Source organism: Chaetodon auriga, chromosome 11 (assembly GCF_051107435.1).
Source record: "Chaetodon auriga isolate fChaAug3 chromosome 11, fChaAug3.hap1, whole genome shotgun sequence".
In the NCBI taxonomy this organism is placed as follows: domain Eukaryota; kingdom Metazoa; phylum Chordata; class Actinopteri; order Chaetodontiformes; family Chaetodontidae; genus Chaetodon; species Chaetodon auriga.
Window position 1 is genome coordinate 13,799,571 of NC_135084.1, and position 18,335 is coordinate 13,817,905.

General features: G+C 44.0%; 2 protein-coding genes across 3 annotated transcripts; one reads left to right on the forward strand and one right to left on the reverse strand.

The window, feature by feature from the left end:
- Window positions 1–5,938: 5,938 nt before the first annotated feature.
- Window positions 5,939–10,467, forward strand: gdf10a (growth differentiation factor 10a). The gene is made up of 3 exons (XM_076743163.1): window positions 5,939–6,469; window positions 8,077–9,239; window positions 9,369–10,467. Exons 1-3 carry the CDS (start codon window positions 6,208–6,210, stop codon window positions 9,558–9,560), a joined length of 1,617 nt encoding a protein of 538 aa, XP_076599278.1. The 5' UTR covers window positions 5,939–6,207; the 3' UTR covers window positions 9,561–10,467.
- A 2,543-nt stretch (window positions 10,468–13,010) lies between these two features.
- Window positions 13,011–17,148, reverse strand: znf488 (zinc finger protein 488). 2 transcript variants are annotated; one of them, XM_076742289.1, is made up of 4 exons: window positions 17,016–17,148; window positions 16,001–16,220; window positions 15,403–15,631; window positions 13,011–15,259 (listed from the first exon to the last, which is right to left on the reverse strand). In XM_076742289.1, the coding sequence occupies exons 1-4, from the start codon at window positions 17,024–17,026 to the stop codon at window positions 14,166–14,168; spliced, it is 1,554 nt and encodes a 517-aa protein (XP_076598404.1). In that variant the 5' UTR covers window positions 17,027–17,148; the 3' UTR covers window positions 13,011–14,165. The 2 variants fall into 2 exon arrangements, with proteins under 2 accessions (XP_076598404.1, XP_076598403.1); XM_076742288.1 differs by lacking the exon at window positions 17,016–17,148 and having other exon boundaries at window positions 13,748–15,259; window positions 16,001–16,335.
- Between the last annotated feature and the right edge of the window lie 1,187 nt (window positions 17,149–18,335).

Here is an 18,335-nt window from a genome sequence, read left to right on the forward strand (position 1 = left end):
TTACAGTTAAAATACTCCGGCTCATTCCCAAGTGTTTCGTCTCTGTTTTCTGTCAATATTATGAAATCTGCTGCGAGTCTCATTCCGCAAATAAAACCTCAAATTTCACTTGAATTTTAGGGTAAAATAGAAAAAACACAGAGCAGTCTGTCAAGAAGGCCGAACATTCCCATCTTTGTTTGACACAGTCATCTACCAAAGGCGCAGTCAGTCAGGCCCCATTGTGAAATCCGAATAATTAAGGGATTTAGCCAATCAATCTCCCAGTGCAATTTCCTCCATCCTGGCTCCAGCCCAATGGGGTTTAAGGGCAGCCTGTGGAGGTGAAGGTCACGGGCCTATGGGACGTGTTCAGGAAGTAGCAGCACACAGCGCAGCCTGTAATGAATATCATGGGCGTCAGAGTAAACACAACACCAGCAGTCACAGCTCAAATCACACTCTCTCTAGAATATTCTGCATTCCCAGCTAACACTGCACACTCAGTTACTTCAGTGTCTGAGTACAGAGCTGCTCACTTACCACTGTCTGTAAAATAAGTCTCACTGGAGACGGTGTTGTATGCAATAACTGACCAACATTTTTATGGTATTAGAAAAAGGCTTTGGTGGAGGCAGTTAAAGTTGGCGTGGCAATTGGTTTTTGCACAGAAACATAACAACATGAATGTGAACCACAATAAATAATGAGCTATTAGCTGTTAGTGGAGGCACATAGTATGACATTGATGTTTCTATGAATAACGTGCTCATTGAGAGATGGAGGGACACGGAACAAAGGCTGTATGTCAGACCTGGGAAAGGACATCAATCCTGCAAGTGTTTCAAAAACACACGCGCACACATACACACACACACACACATATTCCATTTATTTTCCTTAATCACCAATCAGCCTGCCTGTCAAGTGGTTTGAGGCTCGCTCAGAAAAAATACTCAGTCAGTCAGTGAGATCTTAAGCACAATGTGTCTCTCTATACCTCACCATGAGCTGTGAAGACAGAAATGAACCAAACAATTAATCTGAACCAGTCAGATGTCAATTCCACATGAAATAATACTAATAATGTACTGTGGGATGAGTTTTCCATTCAAATGTCAGGACGTCACATGAGGAAAAATGTGAGACATCCATCAGGTCCTGTCCTTCAGTTTCCAATCTTGGTTTAAAAGAAGACGTCCACCGTTGCCTTCTGAGATTGCATGGCCACCTGTGTGTTCAGGAGTCTTCTATCAAAGGCACAGAGCCAGAGGAGAAAGAAAACCCCAAACACAAAACTATTTATTGAGACAAATTCAGAGCAGGAAGGGAAATATTTGGTTAGCTCGGCGGCGAACGGTCGGCGGTGTTGGAGCAGTCCATGGTTGAAGTGGGGGGGAACAGCCGGCCCTTTGTTTGCGGACAGAATGGTGCACTCCGTGGGGTCACTGCAGGAGGCCCAACATCACAGACACAAGCACACACACATTCTCCCTCTCTCACACACATGCATGCATGCACACACACACACACATGCGTTTGCCTGCACATGCATGCACACTCACACAAAAACCATAACATTCCTCTGCTTCTATGAATGTTTTATTAACCATGTGAATGGGTCACAGAGTTACACCCCCTAGCATAACTATAGTCTCCATAGTCACACACACAAAAACACACCCCTGTTCTTTCTCACACTCACACACCTACCTACCAGGCGGAGTGGATGACATTCACATGGTGGGATTCCTGGTCTTTCATAACCCTCCAACCTGTGTCTCCTTGTTAGGTCACACTGTCTGAATCTAGCCAAAAAATCATGAATCTCCAGTTGCAGGCAGTCTGTGATTTACTGGACACTTGTATCATGTATCCTGGTGTCAGACTTCAGCTGAAGCAGGACATTCTTTACCACAACAGAGCATTAAAGGATTATTTTATCCAATTCCTCCCAAAAACACATTTTCTCACTTACCACCAGTGGTATTTAGCCATGCAAATCGTTCTGGTTTTGTTTGTTGTCTCTGAGATTTCTGTTTCCAACCCAGTGCAATGGAATTTTGTTTGTGGTGATTATAGCATTACATTTCAAAAATTCAACACTGAAGCAAAGTCGTGACAGCATGTCATGGTCAGTACCTTGAGACATCTGAATACTATTTCTGGAAAGAGATGGTGCTGTGAAGCACCACAAACAAAATTCCTTTGACCTCAGTTGTATCGAGCATGACACAGAATGTCAAAGTTGTGAAAGTTTGAGATTTCCCGGTCTCAAAGCAAAGACAAATAAAAGTATGCACATTTTATGTTCTTAAGTCTGCATGCTAAATATGAAGCAAGGGCAAGCAAGCGGTTAGCTTTACATATAGAATAAAGTGTGAAAACAACACATTCATGTGTGCGCGTGTATGTATACAGTAGCCTCCCAAACCCAGAAAAAAAAGGGCTCCCCTGAAAGCCACACTGAATGGGAGGGGGTTATGTGCTGGACTACTTCTTGATCTGGTCAGTGACTCTTGGATTCTCCTCTGGTTGTGAAACCTCACGGTGACGACAAGACACCGGGAAGCCACTGCACACAGAAATAGTTACAGCACACAACAAAAACCACAACTTCTCACATTTGATTTTTGTTTGCATTAAACAGATGAGATGTGCTATATTAATTATTTTGCTTTATATTTACCATGAAAACGGCATCTCCTTATCTAACTCTCACCAAGAAAGTGAGTATTTCCCATAATGGTTTTTCTTTTTTATAATTATGGTGACGTGACCCTTTAATGAAATGTAGCCAAGAAAGTGAGATCAACAGATGACTCCTAAAACCATGCAGTGATGTAGATGTGGCAGTAGTTTTCACCTGGATGTTTGTGTCTGCTGAACAGGATCCCAAAAGTCTTAAAACAGCTAACTGACTTTGGCATTTTCCACTTGAGTGAGTTCTTGTATGTTTGAGTGTGACCTGTTATTTTGTCTACCCATAAAATATTCTTGAGGTACACAGGAACGTCACCTATAGCAGCTGTAAACATCCTGGAGGATACACAACAGGAGAACATTTGGCTCAAACAACCCCCTCTTTATTTTTACGAGCACAAGACGTTGCCAGTTAGTCCGCACAGCCCTGATCTTTTTGGATAAACCATGGCAACATTAGCCACTAGAGGATGACTGGCCAACAGTTGATCTATACCAAATCCCCTGTGCCAACACACAAATATCTATCAGACCCCCAACTGCTGAGCTCTGGAAACAGAAAGTCTTACCCAATACCATGCAAAGGTGTTAAACTAGGAGCATTTCCAGAGCCAACCATCAGTCCTTGCACCACACACAGACACACACACAAGTGGGCATGTTAATTCCTCACGCTCCTCCGTACCCCCACAGAGAGCAGAGCACAACTCCTGTTTGGTTTGGATGGCCCTACGAGGGGACCTCCATGTTGAACAAAATGTAACAGACCGCTTCCCTGTAACACAGCCCGACTAGTCAGATACAGCTGGCTTCACAGCGCAGAGCTACTGCAGAGATCAGTGGGCAGTAGCAACTCACAAGACCTGGACTGCAGCGCAATCATTCAAACGGTGCAACAGCAAATCACGTTCTTTTCCACAAGCCTTGAGTCAGTTCATGTACTAATATATCAGTTGTGCAACAACGCACATTGCATCCATCTGGTCATTTATGTTTCGTGTTCTCTTTCAGCTCTATGGTGCACTGTTGGATGCTGTGTATCACGGTGGCTGCAGTTTCAGTTGTCCTTTTAGGGTGATTTCAGATTCTAAAGATCCCATTGCTGCATGTCCACACTTGGCCTGAAAGTGTCTGTTATGCATCTGATGTGGCTGTATATATCAAAATCAAAACGTGTGGGATTCTGATCTCAGCGTGAGCCTGACTGCTTCCATATGTGCCTTTGAAGATCCAATAGCACATAAGCAAAATCCAGCTTTTTTCTCACTATGGCCTGTCACTCAATACGGCCGTGCTTCAGACTGAAACATTAAAGTCATACTGAAGTGACACGTGTAACCGTAGCTTACGATTATGAGCCTGGTTGAGATTGCCTGAGAAGCATTTACCAGCAGTTTCTCTGTCCTGCTGGTTTTTTTTAATCTTATTTGATCTAGTCATAGTGATGCTGCTGTCCTCCCAGTCATGATGGAGAGAGGAGCATTATTGTAGATAATGCCCAACATTAATCTCACACTGCCCTACATAGTCAGGGTTAGAGGTCAAAGCCATTTCATGTTGTCGTCCTCATGGTTGAACTTGTATTGGTCTGTCTTCTCCCCAGGACTATTTATTATGACCCTAATGGCCTGGTTTCAGATATCACTTTAACTCTCACTCTCTCCCTGCTTACACATATGTTGTCTTTTCAAAGTTTTGATGTATTTCAGTGCAAACTCCTGTATGTTGTTGAAAAGATGACACAAGCTACTCGATCTGTGTAAAATGCAAATGTCTTCTTGTTTATTTCCATGTGCAACTTCATAAAATAGCAACGAGATAATCTCATGTTGTTATAATGACAAGGGGTTTTTAATGCCTTGTTAATAACAGAGAAAGGCATTTTTCTGTTGGGCAATTATTATTTGGTTTCCGAATGTCATTACTTACAAAGAAACAACTGTATATCTTTCAATATCTGTTTGTGTATTGAGGGGTTTTGTTTTAGAGAGTGGTCAGTCTCAAATGCCACTCTAAATTCTCGCTAGATTTCTCACAGTGTTTTTCAGAGATGACACTTAGCCAACAGTAATCCAACAGTGGAAACAGTATTGCATGTGCTCAAACAGATAACCACAACAATTAATCATATTTTGTTTTTCAACAGAGACGTGGTATGGGAAAAAGGCGACGCACGAATGTGTTTGTTTGCCATGACAAAACCATAGAGCATGCCACTTCAGCCAACTCCCTCATAATGCTCCTCCGCTATCTCACACACACACACACACACACACACACACACACACACACACACACACACATACTTACAAACACATCTCCAGAATAGTCCAGATTTAAGACCTGTCGCTGCTGTGGAAAGGAGTGAAAAGGAGTATCCTGTGGGGCCCTTGGGGGCCAGAAAGGTACTATGTAGCTCTGTATGTGTGCTTGCGCATGCATGTCTGCGTGTGTGTGTGTGTAGTAGCAGAGAGTGACCCGAGGGGCCCAGCTAGTTACAGCTTCTCTGCTGGAGACCACCACTTCCACAAAACAAGCATTGTTGGTACAGAGCTCCAGACACCAGAGACGCACACTGGAAACAACTCTGATGTACACACACATGCAAAAATACATACACACCAGAGACAAAACTGACCTGAGTTCGAAACCATCAAATCACAGTGACTCCCTTGAAAGAATCTCACCTCACACCTACAACACAACCTTTCATACAAAACTCTCCTTCTGTCTCTCTCTCTCTCTCTCTCTCTCTCTCTCACACACACACACACACACACACACACACACACAGTACAAAATGTGGATCGCTGTCACTAACAATAGCCCTTGGGTGGTTTGTCAGACTATTATTGTAGGTGTTTCTATGCTAATTAGGTGTGACAGAGAGCATGTCAGAAGCAGTTACTGGAAATAATGTGGTGAGCTGGAAACTGTGAGGTAGAATTACTTGCTAAGAAAAAAAAAGCACAGTTTGTTGAGTTTCAACAGTGGCTTTGTCTGACCAGTGCTAAACAAATGAGTGCTGCTCTGAAACACTGTGCCAAAGCCACTGGATTAATGTTATTACTCCACCAATGGAAAACAACATAAGGAAGACATCATCATCATCAACATCATCATCATCAAAGGTGGGGGGGGGTCAGCATCGTGACCTCCACTTCTGGCTGTGTGCTCTGCAGAGACCTCGTTGGCTGACAGGAGTATACGTCAGCGCCGCTCCAGTATAACCCCCTCAAGCCTCTGGCGGTCACACAGACGTAAGGGTAAAAGTAGCAACTCCAACTGTTGCCCAGACTAACCCACTCAGCATCCACGTCCCACACAGTCTGACACAGAGGAGGGAGACGGCTCGCCGCGCTCGAAGCGGAAAGTGAGAGGAGAGTTGGAACATTTACGCACAGCTTTTTCAGCCTGGATTGATTTGGCGCGTCTTGAAAGCCCACCGTGGATAGTTTTGGACAACATTTTTCTGCACTGTTTGCCTCTTGGATTTTGATTCTGTGAACTCGTTTCAGCACGTAAATGGCAGCTCTAACGATGATTTCGTCGCACCTGTTCCTGCTGATGTTCAACTGTTTCCTGGGTGCTGCATCAGTTAGGACCATGAAGGGGGGCTCTGGGAGCGCACAGGACAGTAGCTTCCTCCAGTCCCCGTCGGACCCTTTTTTAGATGACCTGGATCAGGACATGGTCTCTCAGCACATGTCCAGACTGTACGAGAAATATAACAGGGAAAACCGTCTCACTGAGGGAAACACTGTCAGGAGTTTCAGAGCCAGCCAAGGTGTGTGAACGCATTGATAACCTGCCTGCAATGCGCAATCGATAGGTGTCGTCTCCTGTAAAAGCGCTCAAATGCAACAATTTAGATTTTATAATCGAATCAAAAAGAAAAGTATAGCGTTGTGTGACTCAAGTGCAGCAGTTATCCGACGCAAAAAACAAAATAAAACAAAAAATAAATGTCAGGAGTAGTCACAAAGCTCCGCTGATCCTCTGTATGTCTGGCTATTAAAAGTCCAAGCGCTCATGTGGCTGCGTGGCTCGAACAGACGCTCTAAATAGGTAGGATTGTTTTGGAACAGTCTGAGAATGCATTTAAATGGTTTTGGGACGCTGTGGGCACATTGTGTTTGCGGCAGCAGCTGTGCCCCTTCTGCGCGGTGTCTGATCAATTACCGCAGACGGATGCGCAATATGCGCAAGAATGCTTGCGATTCCCTGCAAGCAATGCACAGCTTTAATACAGTAAAACCTCAGATTACGCGTTGCAAAGGGTCACTGTAGTGGCTTCTGTGTTCCTGTTGTGGCTACATGACATGTGTGACTCCGCGTCCTGGAGTCAGGGAGGCTTACAGCGCAGTCGCTCCTCTCTGTCTGATGCTGTTTTTACAAACGCAACTCATAGACATTTATATCCCACGTAGTTCTCAGATGGCATATCATAACACTTGTGTATTTTTACTGCAGGGGCTGAGTGTAATCCAAGGAGAGATGTAAGAGCGTTTTCACAACAATATAAGATCTGTTAAAACAGTTGATTATGTCTTGGTGTCTGGGCAGACAGTGCAGGCTGTATTAGGCTTAAGGGGAAGCTTTAAAAGAAACTGAGGTAAGCATTTCCATATGCAGACTGAATCCGAGGTAATGTATATCTCTTGAGTCAGTCCATACTTCCGCTGAACTCTTATACAATGAACAATAACTCTGCTGTTGAAGTTAATGTTCATCATGAATATGTAGCTCTCTGCCCACCCCACCTCCAGATCCCCCGGGTCTGGTTCCTCTTAAGGGCACCTTCTGCAATCCTGCTTACCAGCCACACAGCTCAGTCATGTAACACAGAACAAGAGGTGTTTAACAGTCCCACTTCTTAAGATTGTAACTGCAGCAGGAGTGCTTTTGTTGCAATTTGATGCCTTTTTTTTCCTTCCTTTTCCTTCCTCCCTTTCACATAGGACTTTATTATCAAATCGTTAATTTTCCAGTCCTTCTTCTGAAATAACTGATAAATAATAGCAAAAGCTCAAAAGTGTAAATTAAAATAAGGTTCAGTTCCTGGTTACCAGTTTCCTGCATTGGCAAACACTTCCATCATCGTATCATGGCAAACATTTCAGCCCATCAACACCTCATATAACTAAAAAGAACAATGGAACACATAAATGTATCCTCTTCAAACAAGAACATCGAACCACCTGTGACCTACAAACCTGCCACTATGTCTCTGTGTGCATTCATCTTTTTTGTTGAGGATCAGTGGCAAATCTTTTAGGAAAAAAAAAAAAAACGGAATTTTACAAACATCATTCTGTGGATTTGAAAAAAAAAAAAGTCTTTATTATCGGGTTGTTCACCTGACTGTCTGACACTGATTGATTGTCTTTGCAGACTCCTCTGACCACAGGACGGTGTACCAACTAAACCTTACAACCCTCCACGACTCAGAGGTCATCCTCTCTGCCACATTCCACTTCCTGCTCGATCGGCGCCCTCATCAAAAACCCTGGTTCTGTAGACGCTTCAAAAGCCCATCCTGTCGTTCCTCAGCAGTCCACCCTTCTCCGTCCATCAGCCTCCTCCTTCGCTCTGTCTCCTCTGGGTCAGAGGTCAGATCTGGGTCAATGGGGTCATTTCTAGGCAACGTGACCTTCCACCCCCACAGGAGAGGGGTGTGGCAGATGAAAGATGTGACCCAGGTCATAAAGGAGGCACGGGACAAGGGTCATCTCCTGGTGTCCGTGGAGTTGGATTTTGGGCAGCAGTACCAGAGGAAATCAGAGGAGGCGCTGTCTGCTGGCAGCCTGCCCTACCTGTTACTGTATGCTAATGACCAAGCCTTGGCAGAGCCCAACAGCGTGGCTGCAAGCCTTCAGAGATATGACCCGTTCAACGAAGGAGGAGAGCCCTCACATTCCTCACAGCTCCTGCACAGACCTAACTCCTCACCAGAGTCGAAAGGACGCGTGAGAAGGGAAGCAACCCTGCTCTCAGACCCCATTCAGAACAACGAGCTGCCCGAGGTTGACTACAGGCCTGATGGATACAGGAAGGATGACCTTTGGGAGAGCACTTGGTACCTGGCACTCAAACCCAAGCCTAAATCAGGGAAGAAGGAAAAGAAGAGAAAGAGCCAGGGGGTAGAAGGAGTGGAGCAAGGCAGAGGAGCACGAGATGAAGAGGAACCTCTGGTTCTCGAGGGGGGAGAAAGAATATCGCAGGGGCACAAACCTGACGACTCAGCTGTGAAAAAACTAAAAGACAGTCGCGTGCTGACTATCAGTGACGGACGAAAGCATGAGCGGAGGAATGAGGGAAAGGATGGAAAAAAGCACAAGGGGAGCGTGAACTCTGAGTCACCTGTGCTGAGTTTTGATGAACAAACCATGCGTAAAGCCAGGAGGAGGCAGTGGGGTGACAACCAGCACAGGGGCTGCTCCAGGAGGAACCTCAGAGTGGATTTTGCAGACATTGGCTGGAGTGAGTGGATCATAGCACCCAAGGCCTTTGATGCCTACTACTGCGCTGGCACATGTGGATTTCCCATGCCCAAGGTACGAGTATTAACACTCTACACCATCTCACCCGTTATATTGAGTAACTGTAGTGTGATGTTCTTTTTATGATGTCCTTTTATTGATTTTCTCCTTTGCACACCTCTCCTCTACTCAAACCTCTCCCAGGTGGCGAGGCCGTCTAACCACGCCACCATCCAGAGCATAGTCCGAGCCGTCGGGATCATCCCCGGAGTTCCTGAGCCCTGCTGCGTCCCAGAAAAGATGAGTCCTCTGGCTGTTCTCTACCAGGATGAATCCAGGAACCCAGTGCTCAAGGTTTACCCCAATATGTCCGTCCAGTCCTGCTCCTGCAGATAGGAAGGGGAGGACAATGGGGCCAGAGGACAAAACAGGCTCGATGTGGAGAGACACAGAAAACAGGACTAATGGAGACAGAACCATACCTCTGTTTGTCAAGCGGTTTCTTGATGCTGAGAAACAAAGTCACTTTGGCCTTCGTTATTCCTTGAGGAACATAGGCTGTAGAGAAATCACTTCCATCTCTTCTGCCCTGCGGCAGCAGACTTGAAGAGACACATTGTCTGGCAGCTGCCTTAGCAAGAGGATCAGACTCACACATGTAAAGTCAGGGCTCCTCATGTCCAAGACGCCCGGTTGTTTTAATTCTGTCTTTGAGATAATATTGAGGATTTCATGGGCAGGAGCATTTAAGGGATGTTTTCCTTTTATCGCAGAACTCCGCACAGCTCCCAGTGAGTTTGTGTTCATGTTTTCTTTGGACACAAAGGCTCTAAATAAAAGACTTTATCATTGTGTCATCAGGCAGCTCTCACAGCCACATATGGATGACAGAGATTATGAAACATATTTCTACATTTTTACATGCTGTGTACAGCTGCTCTTACTTTTAAGCTAATCGTATGCCACATTGTACATACATGCAAAGTTAATTTCTTTGCAAGACAGGAAGATTATTTTACATTCTTGCTCTGTATATCTTAAAAAGGAAATATCCAATGGATTGTAGAGAGCATCTGGAATTCATTTACACCCACCAACCCCCTCATAACTCTTCAAGAATGTTATATTGAAACCAGAAATATTTTTCTATTTTGAATGTGAAACTTGGTTAAAAATAATTTGTCATGGTTAACAGGTTATGTATTACTATATTTTAGATGAGATGATGTCTTGTACATGTGTATTGTTTAAATTATGAAAAGGTAGCCATCTATAAATTAGAATAAAAAAAGTAATTTAATCCAAGGCTCTTGCTGGAATATTATTGTTTCATACACTTTGTGTTATTCTTGGTCATTGCTGCGTATAACGTTTGATTCTTGGAGGGGGATTTTTTCTGTTAAAACAAACCTAAAAGGGCACCACTGCTCCAAAATAACTTCATACAAAAGCAGGAAGGTTCCACTCAAAGATAACCAACATTCCCCTAAAGCCCCTTGAACCCATTATTACCCCACACCAAAGGCTCAGACGTGTGTTGTCCAGCATATACTGTGACTGATGCAGTTGTTGTGGGTTAATGGTTGATGGAGGAAGCAGGCAAGCGCCTATTAGGACGTCAGCCACTGGAACTTCAAAACGTGGTGCACCCCACCCCACCCCCCTACCCCCCCAAGTGCAGGATGTTCCCCTCAACCACTTTAACTCAACCTCTTGTCGCCTTTATTCACAAGAGGAAGACGGTGAGCCATGTGGTGCCTAAACAGTGTGTCAAGCTGACAATGAAATGACAGAGGGAACTTTTGATTATCAACCCATGACTGTGGTTGTTTTTGCCTTGAGCCTGAAAAAGTTGGCACAGGGCGCCACATCTGTTTGCAACAGCAGAGCGCTCTGAAGTTTGCCAAGACTGGACAGCAATTTTGTCTCAAAGACAGAGACGTTTAGGAACCGCTTGCGGGGGGAAAAGAACAAATGACTGAGTCCTTATGCTGTTTATTGCAGAGAATAATGCTATAAGTCTTTTGGCTTGCAAATGTGTACAGGGAGCTAAAAAAAGAACCGTCAGTCGCCTGTCATCGTCTCTGAAAGCAAACTGTGCCACCCCCTGCTGTCTGCATTGCTTTGTCCATCAGATATACATAGACTATAAAACACTATAAAAAAAGCGTTCATCCTCTTTGGAAGTTGTCGTGTTTTATTGTCTTACAGCATTGAATCAAAGGGGATTTAATGTTCCTGCATATGTGACATTGGCTCAACAAAATCTGGACCTTCAGGATACAGGTGTATTTACACTGCAGTCAGTTTAAACCCACTGACAACACACACACGACTCCATTTAACTAATAATGTTAAACCAGCTCTGTGCACAACACACTGATGATTTAGGGGTTTCTTTAATTAAAGGGAGTGAATGGTTTTACAAACATGTATTTTGGATTTCATATTTGGAATTGATTTAGATCAATTTGTAGAGACCTGTTTCCAGTTGGCTATAAAAGGGTCTTTTTTCTGTTGATCAGTGCCAAATAGCCTCATTAAATCTAATCTGATTTAATGTTGTAAGACAATAAAACATGAACCATTCCAAGGAGGGAGAATACTGTGTATTAAACCAGTAATTGTGATATAAAAAGGGAAATCTAATCATTTTACCTTGGTAATATACATTGTGTTAAACCTTATTTTGCCATTTATCATTACAGGAATTAAACTGTTTTTTTGTGCTTGTTTTTTCGTGAAAAAGAATTACAAGAAACACTGTGGAGAATTCACATTATATGCTGCTGTGACGTGATGATGTGAGATGATAAGCAGTATCACAACCCTAAAAAGATTATCTTTAATCCATATTTGAGGATGCCGGAGAGAGACAGATGAGAGCAGAGAGATATGTCTGAAATACCAAATACATGATTCAATTTTCTCCATTTTGAACAAGTGGAAATGTTCAGCAACAACAAGTCTTTTTTTTTATGAATGCAGCCTTTACGGGGTCTAACCTCCATTTATATTACGATGATGACTGTAATTGGGGGTTTATAAATCATGTTTACATTAATAGATGTTTTAGCTTCAAAGTAGGTTGGTCCAATTGTAACGAACACATGCAGGTTCATTTTTTCCCTCATTTCCTGACTGATCCCTTTTACAGCCCGGACCCACAGTCTGCTATTACAAAGTGAACCCCATGTCAACCGCAATCACAGTCACGGGAGAGCACTTACAATGGTCAATTCCAGCCGAGAAAACCGCACTAGTCTAGGCTCGTGTTCAGAGCCCAGTGACTAAAAGCCAAAACGAAACGAGACCAAGTGGGGAACCAAGAACAATATTTGTTTTTCCACATGATGACTGTTCAATTAAAGGAGAGCAATACAGCCATTATTAGACAACAGAGGATTTTCTGTGTCTGGGCTGAAATGGCTCTTTCCTCACATGGTTCCTGAGCTCAGAGAACTGTTCATACATAGGGACGTAGCTTTAACAGAGTGTGTCTCTTAATCACCCATTTAATCATGTGGGCCACTGGGTATTTTGCTTAAAAACCTTATTTTTCCTTTAGAGAGTGGGAAAAAAATCTACTTTACCAGTTTCCAAATAACTTTTACAATTTTTATTCGGCCAAGAAGTTCATTTCAGTCTGGAAACAAATATTATTTGGACAATCTAAAGATAAATGAGGGTTTAAAACTCAGTGAAAGATTACAAACATGTTGCAGGGTGTTTGTTCTCATCGTCAAATGTTTGCAGGGCGCAGTTTTCATGCCATGTGTAGATTTCAGACCCTGCAGTAAAACACAGCAAAGCATCCATGAAAGAAAGTTCTTATTTTTTTGTTTTGATGAACTCCCTGCAGGCACCCTCTGATAGTGTATGGTATGAAGATACTGGGCGGATAAACTCTGTTGCTCAAATCAAAGTACATAACAGCAGAGTGGGCGGGTTTCCATCCCTGCTTACGTTACAGAGTGACTGAACAGGGTCGAGGCTTGACTTTCCCATGAACTTCATGCCTTCTTCCCGCCTCATTTACCTGCAACAGAGACGGCTATTTATGTCCATCTGTCGGCGGCCTGACTTGAATGGGACGTAGTAGTGGTGGAGGAGCATAAAATCACAAATTCAAAGCAGTGGGCTTCTGTGGTCTCCATCCAGAAGAAGAAGAAGAAGATGAATGATAACCATGAAACTTTCATTTTTTTGAGTGGCAGGCTGGAATCAATCACTTATTGTTTAAGCATGCTGAAATGTTGGATGAAATGACAAACAGATATTGAGTGGATGCATCAAAATGTTTGTCTCATATCATGTGAGAGCAGAGTGAGAATAAAAAGATGTTCATTTTCTTCCATAGACTCATGCACTGTGCTTTCTTTGTATAAATGACACAGTCCTGGTTTCATTCAGGACAGACTAACCACAAAGCAAACATATATGATGATCATTGTTGTACTGAATTACCTACAGATGAAAAAGGAGAGCAGCTGGTCTCCGTCGCCGCCTGTTGGAGCAGACAAAAACAAGCCTCTCTGGCTTGAACCAATGATGGAGGAAGAAACAACTCGACACATCTGTTTCATTCTCATAACTTTAGATTTCAAAGCGAATGTGCAAACACACTCAAGTCACATCTCTTGTACAAATCAGAGCAGAGAGAAGCCGATAAATAAAGAGGATTGCGTCGAGACGTGTGACAATCATGAGCTGTCCTCGAGATCTCTCCGTCTTTCTTCCCTCCTGAGTTCCATAAGGCACCAAATAATCATCAACCTAACACACAGGGCTAAAGGACAGACAACAAACTGCAGTGAGATCAGCTTACACGCACCTCTATCGTCATCTAGTGGACAGGCTGTGATGGCCACGTGTGTCCGTTTTGCTATTTTCTACCTACATTCACTGTGATACACCAAGTCTCGCTGTGAATCTAAACCTGTTAAATACGAGCATCGTTTAGCAAATAAATAAAGTTCCTCTTTTTTGTCCCTTCTCGTCTCAGTTATGCGAGGTCATGTGTCTCGACAGGTGGTGCCGCTCTCGGAAGTATTCGTGGCAGATCGGGCAGGTGAGTTTCTCCTCCCTCCTCCTCCTCACCTGGGACTCCGCTGCGAACTCCTTCTTGTGATGAGAGCGCATGTGAAAAACGAGGTCGGAGGTCATGCGGAAGGACAGGTTGCACTTGGCGCACCAGTTCTGCACCGACACGCCGAATGAGGTGAAAGTCGGCGGAAGGATCGTGAGGGAAGATGTGGTCTGCAGCTGAACGCCAATGTTCCTGGACCAGTGCTCCGGTGCGTAATGAAAAGCATTGTTTAAGGCAACCGGGGAGGGTACGGTCTGTAAGTCCCCGCTCAGGATGTTGGATGCCATCAAATTGTTGTATCCCATAACAGTCCTGGAGGTAAAGGCGTCAGTCATCTCCTCTAGGCGGCTAGAGGGGGCTGTTGAAGCGTTACCGAGATGCGCCTGAGGGTCGATAGGAGAAGTTCTTTTACTCGGTTTACAGAAAGCGCTTTTCTGCTCGCCCTGACTGTTGGACAGGACCAGAGAAAATGCGCTGCTGCTGCTTGAGTGCACACCAGAGCTCTCGCCTGTCTCCGACCGTGCCTCCATCTCTCTACCGTGCGTAAACCCCCCCTTGACTTCCCTCGCATCAGCAAAAGCATCATTCTTACATCCCAAATGATCCGGTTTGACTTTATCAGCTTTCAGTTTCCCCACAGAGGAAGATGCATCCCCTGCTGCCTGGTCGTAGCCCTTATACAGCTGTGTAATATTGTCATCATTGGAAATGTTCGTTTTTTCCAGCAGAACCGTTTTCCGCCCTTTGGGGTAAAGACTTTCCTCGTATTTCCTTCTCTTGGGGGAAACCTCTGCGTCCTCATTGCTGCCAGATTTTTTGTGTTCCAAATCTCTGGCGATGTTGTGGAAATCTGTCACTCGATGTTGCCTCTTAATTTCCACCTGCTTGTGCTCGTGAACCTCGCGGCTCCAGGCGTCACTCTTGACTTGAGTGCACAGGAATCGACAGTGAGCCAGGAAAGGATATTCATTCTTGAAGACCTGGTGACATCTTCCACATTTGAACTCTGAAAGAGACAAAAATCACACTATGTGACTGTGCGCAGATAAATCCTTAAACGTGTATTTCGGTGTGAAATACAGTTCTAGTTTAATTCTATGTTTATTTGTGTATCTGGCCTTGCACTCGCTTTACTGAGCTGCGCCTCACCTTCACTCGATCCCCTGGTCATGTCTGTGAAGCCCAGTAGATGAGACAGCTCCTGATCGTACCACACCAGCAGCTCTTCCTCCTGCTGGATGTCCCGGATGGTCCGCACATACAGCTGACCCGCTTTCAGAAAGGCCTCCGTGTTCTGCTCCTCTCCATTGCGCGCAGCCTGCACGAGCCGCAGCCAGGACAGCACGAGTGCAGAATTACGCATGGCTTCGGGGTCCACCTGTTGACATGAATTGTTGACATTATATTCCAGATCTCATATTATTACCATTTCCTACAAGCTTGGTATTCGTAAAAATATATAAAGATATAATACCCAAGACAGCAGCCTCATGACAAATAAACAAATGCAGATGGACAACATGAAAATAAAGTCAGATAAAATAAAGAAAGGGGTAAATCAAATGAAGAAATTCAGTCAAAATAAACAAAATATTGAATCTAGTGTCCAAAACACGCTGTTCATGAAATCGCAAGGCACATCACCTACATCGAGTTCTATCTAAGGCAAAGCTGCTTCAGATGTCATATCGTTGAAGTTCACATGTCGGTGTTTCATGACAGCTGAGCACAAAATTGAACAACTCACCCTGAACACATAGGATTTAGCTCTTTTGTCGCAGGATTTCTGCGCTATGAAGGCGATAGTGTCGTAGAAAGTGTTTTGGAGCACACATGGGCCAAAGCACGTGCCTGCAGGGATGCTGCGCGTAACGACCACACTGGCGTAGAGATCCGCTGGATGCTGAAGGAATTTACTGTCACCGGTCCAGATGGAGCGAGGCAGGAAAGTGTGATCCATCGTTAAACTGTGATAAAATACAACGAGCATTTTAAGTTAGAGAGCAGGTAAACAATAGGCTGTAGGTTTTACAGTGCACAGTTGTTATTGTGACAAGATAAAGGTAGAATCGCGAGGCCTGACGTAAGCTCTAATAGAATTGAACTAAAGTCATGAGACCTGTAAGAACCAATACACATTTTTATTTCCTTGTTTTAATCAGCCAAAATAGAGCGAACCACTGGGCTAAATGAAATAAAATATATATTTTAGTAGTCTAGCATGCCATCAGCCGATTTGGATTCAGATGCTCTAAAGATGCTGAACCGTCTTCCACGCAATGTTGAAAAAAAAAAAAAAAAAAAAAAAAAATCTATATGAGCGCTTCATGGTTTTCCGCTAAAATTACGCGTCCCAAATGAGTAGCAGACGCAGCCGGTATCGAGGCAAAATGATTTCTAACGTCCTTTGTCTCAGTTTTTCAGTCGGTTTCTCCTTTTGTCTCCCCATCTGCCGTAGAGCCCAACTGCCTCCTCTGTGCGCACGATAAGTTCAATATGTTTATTTTCTAATTTATGAACAGTATTACGCACAAATATTAACGTGACTGTTGATTTGCCCTTCTCTGGTTAATAAAAAGTATCCGATGATTAAGGAGTTATCTTCAAAAATGTTGACTGCTGACCGCGCAGCATCACAACAGAATGCCCTGGTGCCAGTCTGAAAATGCCAGTCCCCGTGAAAATAACGGTATATGAGAGAAAAATCGTGAATCCCTGTGAAGAACACACAAGTGCATTTAGAGCGTTGCATGAGGACTCACCCGCCGGACATTGAGCAGGACGTCTGTGCCGTGTGGCAGCAAGTTGCAGCAGGTGCAGTGGACCTCGGCAACGATGCCCTCTCGCTTCTTGGTGACGAGTTACTTATCCGACTGAATCTTCCTCCCTACTGTCGTCCCTCTCCTCTCCCACTCCCACTTATCCCCTTCAGAGAGCGCACTGAAGCGTGGCGCATTGATGTAAACACGTCCGCGCTCACGTACACACACGCGCGCGCCCTCACATGCTTTGAATTTAGTCTTCGGTTAATTGTCCCTTATCTGATTTACAGTCAGAACCTATGAAGAAGAGAGATATGGGCGCCAGTCGGGACAGGATCTGACCGATAAGGCACATTATGGGGTCTTTATCTGGTGGTTCATCCAGTGCATGCATGCATCTGTGAGCAAAATAGTAATATTTCCATCTTGTAGACAGTGTGAAATGATGAAATATAATGTTTTGAGTCATTGTTGCTTAGAAATTGGACAGTTTGAGGCAGTGCGCCCAAATTTCCTTTAACTGTGAGCTTAGAGCAGGACCTCACACACTCCCCTAGCCTGCAGTTGGTCAGATAAAATCATTGTGTGTGCGTGTGTGTGTGTGTGTGTGTGTCTGTGGAGCTATTGGGACATCTTATTTTCTGTCATGGTTTTAGATGAAAGTCACTCCACTCATTCAGATTACACAGAATCCACACGCTATGTGGGCGTCAGAGACAGTTTTTGGTCACATTTCTGGAAACAATGAGTCTAGCTACGCGAGAGTTACACGAGTGGTGGAAATCGTCCTGGCTCATGTGGGCAATGGGAAAATGTAAAGTTGGCCAATATTACATGATATGATGCAGGGTGGTCTGGCTTTGCCACCGGGCAAATACATTATTCATCAACTAAATGTTTCTGTCTAATGAGCATTTAATGGATTATTCTGCATCAAAGCTTTGGTTTGGGTAAATGTCCTCGTGGTTATCGAGCCAACTTTCTATAATGAGAAAGAGGAAACACATGAAAGCCTTCGCCGGGGAGTCCTCGGGCGCACTCCATCTGCCTGCTTAAAGGGCAAATGCACTGCAGGCTGAAAAATGTTTAATTTTATATTAGGTTACATTTCCTCCAATTTTAATATCTTATTGCATTATGTTCGTAAATTTGATGACACTCCCAGGAACACACTGCAAGCCTTTCACATCCTTCCATGGGTCGATTTGCATTCATGCACTTAATTGAGTTGCGCTTGTTTCTGTATTTCGCTTGTTTTCCAGTTGAGGGTTGAACGTCAGAGGTAGTGAATGGGAGAAACTTTAAAAAAAAAAAAATTGA